This window comes from Pyrus communis, chromosome 13 (assembly GCF_041283825.1).
Source record: "Pyrus communis isolate YQ-2024b chromosome 13, ASM4128382v1, whole genome shotgun sequence".
In the NCBI taxonomy this organism is placed as follows: Eukaryota; Viridiplantae; Streptophyta; class Magnoliopsida; order Rosales; family Rosaceae; genus Pyrus; species Pyrus communis.
This window is the reverse complement of record NC_142577.1, coordinates 4789195-4794559: the sequence shown is the minus strand read 5'-3', so window position 1 is coordinate 4794559 and position 5365 is coordinate 4789195. Positions and strand designations below refer to the sequence as shown.

The 5365-nt window shown below is 37.2% G+C and overlaps 1 protein-coding gene across 2 annotated transcripts; it reads right to left on the bottom strand.

Moving 5' to 3' along the window:
- Positions 1–3877: 3877 nt before the first annotated feature.
- Positions 3878–5009, bottom strand: LOC137738413 (calmodulin-like protein 3). 2 transcript variants are annotated; one of them, XM_088682451.1, is made up of 2 exons: positions 4831–5009; positions 3878–4792 (listed from the first exon to the last, which is right to left on the bottom strand). In XM_088682451.1, exons 1-2 carry the CDS (start codon positions 5007–5009, stop codon positions 4339–4341), a joined length of 633 nt encoding a protein of 210 aa, XP_088538577.1. In that variant the 3' UTR covers positions 3878–4338. The 2 variants fall into 2 exon arrangements, with proteins under 2 accessions (XP_088538577.1, XP_068334151.2); XM_068478050.2 differs by having other exon boundaries at positions 3878–4972.
- Between the last annotated feature and the right edge of the window lie 356 nt (positions 5010–5365).

The following is a 5365-nucleotide window of genomic DNA, read 5'->3' as shown; positions in this document are numbered from 1 at the left end:
CTAAAACAAAATGGGCAATTAGCCCAAACACTTAAGAGAGGCCGGCCATGGATAGTGAGGGATACCAAACTTGTGTTAATTACAAGTTTGCCACTCACAAGAAATGAAGTATAAATTCAAAATTATAACTTTATTTTGAAAAGGGTTTTTCTTGATGAAATTATTCTCTCTATTTCAACAAGGGAGGCCGGCCACTTAGGGAGGGAGATCTAGCAATTTCCTCTCCCCTAAGTCATCCATTTTTATCTTCACAATTAATCTTTGGTGTAGAGACTTGGAGACATCAAGCTTTTGGTGTTTTGGAGAACATATCCTCAAATCCTCAAGGAAGCAAAGGAGGTGACTTGAAGGCCCTCCACTTGGGTGAATCCCTTGTGTAATCAAGGATGAGCTACAAGGGTAATGATTCTCTAAATCCTTTCTTCTCTTTAATGTTGTTAAAGAGTTATGATTCACCATATACTAGGCTTTGAAAGTCATGGGTTTTATGAATTGTTTTTGGATGCATGCCTACTTTAATTTGTTAATAGTTTGCCTATGTATTCAAATGTTCTTTACATGTTCTTAGTAAGGACATAAATTTTCCTTCAACTACATTCAAAATGTTGTTTTAATTGATTAGATGCGAGCTAGTAAATGGTGACTATGATTAAGTATGCTCGAGGGTAAGGATTGCTTAAATATATGTGAGTGGTAATCTTTGACATGTTATGATTCATTGGAAATCCCTGAGGCGAACGTTGGAAGGTTTGGATTGTTTGTTTTGTTACTGTTGTTTGTTTGTTTTGCTCGAGGACTAGCAAAAGATAAGTGTGGGGGAATTTGATAGGAGCATATTTAGGCGACTTAGGTAGCTTATTTTTGTGCATTTGTGCTATTATTTCTTAGTTAATGTCGTATTACAACTCATTTTCGTGTGTTTGTAGGTTCAAAGGGTTAAAGTACCAAGAAAGTGCATTTTAGTGCATTTTGGAGCAATTTTGGGCACTATGTGGATCGCTTGTATATGGGCTAACATGGATGGACGAATTTGGAGTTCAAGAGGCTAGAAATATGATAAGAAGATGAAGAAATTAAACTCAAGACAAATTGGATAAGGAATCAGCTCAAAAGAGGAAACATTATCCAAAACCTTATCTAACCTTATCTAACCTTATCCAACCTTATCCTATCTTATCCTAACCTAATCTTGTTCCACCTTAATCCTAGCTGCAAGTGGACCTAAAAACCTAATTTCTAGAAGCCTTATCTGACCCTAAAAGGGTGCCACACCCTTCCCCCTTTTATTTCTTCTAGAAAACCCAAAATCAGCCACAAAACACCTAGTTTCTAGAAGGCCCAATTTTGGACGAATTTCCTAAACCTTTTTCCTTTTGGATTCTGATTTGTTAGGCCTCATTCCTTGTGGATTTGGGTATACAAATCATTTTATGAAACTAATTGGGCCAAATCCTCTCCTAAGTGGATTTAACTTGCTTGTGCCGAACCCTAGGGCCCTAATCCATAAAATCTGCTAAGCGTAACCCTAATCTACTTAACCCTAGGACTATATAAACATAAAATCAGCCAAAAATTCGTAACACCCCTTAATACCATTCAGAACCCTTGTGCCGCAACCTCCATTCAACATTCTTCAACCTCCATACACCTCCTTACACCTCTATACACATCTGCCGCAACCCTACCACCATAATCAACCATCCTCCATCCCTCTAACCAAGAAAACACCATCCAAAACCCCCAATTACACCACACACACTTTGTGCCGCAGTAAGGAGGAGGAAGAGAGCCAAGCCGTGCATCAAATCCATCTTGGAATTGCTGAAACGTTTAGGTGTAATCTTTCTTATGATTTCAATGTTTAATTTTAATACTCTTTGTTTTGCAAGCATGAGGAACTAATCCCCTTTTGGCTAGGGGGAATTTCGAAAAAAAAAAAAGAAATTATGAGCCGACGGCAGTTGTTTACCTCTAACTATACTCCTACGGTGGCAGATGATGAAGATGATGTTGATTATGGATATTAAATTTAAGTTGTTGTAGTTTTTAAATTTAAGTTAATGTTGTTTCAAATTTAATTTGTAGTTTTTAAATTTAATTTGTCGTTTTTAAATTTTAGTTGTAGTTTTTAAATATAAGTTGTAGTTTTTAAATATAAGTTGTTGCTTTTAAATTTAAGTTGTTGCGGTTTTTAAATTTAAATAATAAATTATGTTTGGCCCTATGGCCTTCGGTTGGAGACGATTTTTTGTGACAGGGCTAAAACGAGCCCTTTGGCCCTCGGTTGGAGATGGAGGCAAATATGACATGTACTGTTCATTAAAATATTAATATCTTGGAGGGTCCCTCTGGCTAGCCTTCGATTAGAGATGGCTTTAATCTGATTTGAAGCCTTTCGCTTTTCTGTTTTTAATTTTTTTGTATTATTATAATATTATTGTATTTTGCATATTATAATATATTATTGTGTAGTGGTATGTATATTCTTTTTACTTTTTGGAGTTTTTAGACTAATTGATTGTTGGATGGACTATCTTTCTAACTGTTTGGAGTTTATTAAAATAACTTTGAACTTGAGTAATAAATTTGAATGCTTATTTTATAATATTTTAGATATATTTATTTATTTATATATATTTTTAATTGCCGTATCCCTAACGTATGGTGTATTCGTTTTAAAAATTTAACATGTCCACTTGTCATATCGTGGCGTATCCTGTATCCGTGTCCATGTCCATGTATCATAGGTGTGTTGTAAGGCTTGATTTAAAACAAAACAGTTGTTAGTGAGTATGTAGCTTAGAGATACGCATGGACGACAAAGAATGGTGGAATCCAATGAAATCGTTCACTGCAGTAGCAGCAATATTTTGCACTGCAATTCTCTAAAACATCGTCTGCATTTTATCGATCTTTTCCATACCAAAATATCATTTTCTTCACTGAAATTTAACAAGACGAAACATTAGAACTTTAAGCTGCTGAATTCGTATAGGGAATATCCTCCACACACACAAAAAAAAAAAAAAAAAAAAAAAAAAAATTGCAAATTGCCTCCTTGTTCCGTGACAAGTAAAGTGCGATTTGTCGTCCTCAGGGCGAATATTGTCAAGCCGTTTTAACCACGAAAAACCACACAGGACATCTAAGAAATGAATATTGTCAGCACTTCCACAAGTTTGTAAATTTGTAATATGTATAAGATCTGTCACTGACTTTGCTATTGTCTTGCATTCTGAAACCCCTTCCCTTCTGCAGAGTTAACCAGCAAATTGCAGCTCTAGAGTGATTACTATATTATGTAATGAAAAGTGTGTCTCATTTGTTTGTACGAATTTTAATTATTCTATGTTTATTAGATCATAACTTGATGACTTCTACAATGCAGTTAACTGCACTTGTAAATAAATTATTGACAATAACTGTATGTTCGCAGAATCAAACGATATCAATCAAATTATCAATGCAAGTCCAATCGAAGGTGTTATAATTTAGAGTCCAATCCAATGTGGTAAAATTCATGACAACAATATACAGTAGGTTCAATAATCAAATAACAAATACAATGGGGAAATTTCAAGCATATAAAAAATTGGGGAAAAAATAATCACTTGGTTTTAAAGGACAATGGCAGCACATTGTTTTGGAGTGTGATGCGTTACAAGTGGTTTAAGCTATTGGCAGCTCTACTTGTGGGTATTCCTCACTGGTTTACTGATTGAGGACGTTAAAACTAGCCTACGGAGCTTGTCATCATGTACATCCGCCAATTTAGTGGCGCATACAATGACGAAGTTACTGTTACTAGTTATTGGTTTGACGAGAGTCCGAACATTATTCAGGATGCCCTCGTTCAAGATTGTATGCTTGCTTAATATTATGAATAAAATTGCTACCATTTCTTCTTCTTAAAAAAAAAGGTACATAAATAAATTCCACAAAGAATGAAATGCATACAATTTTGGTGAAAATAAAGTTCCCCAACTTCAATTCTATGCCCTCCTATTCCCCCCCTCCCAAGATTTGTCCCACAGATATTACCTCTCTCGTTCCTAAACACATCAACAACAACAACATATGCCCAAGCCATAGGATTCACCGGAGCCCCACCCTGCTGCGGTTGCACACACTCCCGGCCTCAATTTGCCAATGCCGCTAGGCCACGTACACCCTCGAGGATTTGAATCGTACCATGTGACCCCCAACATTTGATCACAATCACCACTCATTTCTTTTGTGTACTTTGTCAAAAGTATTTACACATCCAGTTAAGATTTAAGACTCATCCATTCCCAATCCCCCATCTAAAAAAACTAAGCAAATAATAATGCATTTTTGTTAACTCAATGCGCTAAACCCACCTCCCTTCATCATTTGCTTGAACTCCTTGTAGTTGACCCTTCCATCTCCATCCACATCCACCTTCATGATCATCCTTTTGCAGTCCTCTATAGTCCTCCCTTGCTTAAGCCCGAGGGACGATAAAACCGACCTCAACTCATCCACAGTGATGAACCCGTCTCCATTTTGATCAAACACATTGAATGCCTCCTTCATATCCTCCTCCTCATCGCGCTCGTCCATGATAGACTGGTACAACTCCCCAAACTCATCAATGTCCACACACCCGTCTCGGTTCACATCGATCTTCTCAATCATGTTGACGAGCTCCTTGTCCGGGATGAAGATTCCCAAGTTCTCCAAAGAGTTATTGAGCTCCTGCTTGGTGATCCGCCCGTCCCCATTGCGATCAAACATTTGGAACACGCGTTTAAGCTCATTGGGGTCCATTCTGACTTGATGGCACCACCAGAAGGCAAAGGCAAAGGCAAAGACAACGACGAAGAAGGTGGGGATTGGAGTGGTGGTGTTTTGGTATAAAAAAGAATGGTGTGGTGGGGGAACCAAGAGGAGGGGAGGAGCGGCCTAAGATGCCTGTGGACCAAGGAGAGGAGGAATTTATTAAGAAGATAGTAAATAAGGAAAATCTTTGGCAAAATGGTTGGCATTTGGGAGGAGTTTAGGGTTTGTTTGTATGGTTGGTTGCTGTTGCTTCGGCCTAAAACACTATTTCTTTCTGTTTGTTGAGAAAATTTTGGAGATAAATTTAGGGTTTGGTGTGCACACTCCACATGGACATTGGCCTCTAAATAGTGTGGCACTTTTACGCATGTTTTAGAAGAAAGAGTTAATTATTAATGATGAATAACAAATATTTGTTGTGACATATGTTCTAATACATATTGTGATTGTGCAAATTTTAAGTAGAGATAGATTAGGAATCCTTTGGGATCTAGAATATCTTTCCTAATAGACTTTGTATCACTTGGAGAGCAAGTTTCTCTCCATGCCGCACCCCTCAGTT

Coding starts and splice junctions, on each gene's coding strand:
- LOC137738413 (XM_088682451.1), bottom strand. CDS start 5,009: ATGCCAACCATTTTGCCAAAGATTTTCCTTATTTACTATCTTCTTAAT. Junction 4,793..4,830: donor CCTTCTTCGTCGTTGTCTTT/GCCTTTGCCTTT, acceptor CCATCAAGTCAG/AATGGACCCCAATGAGCTTA.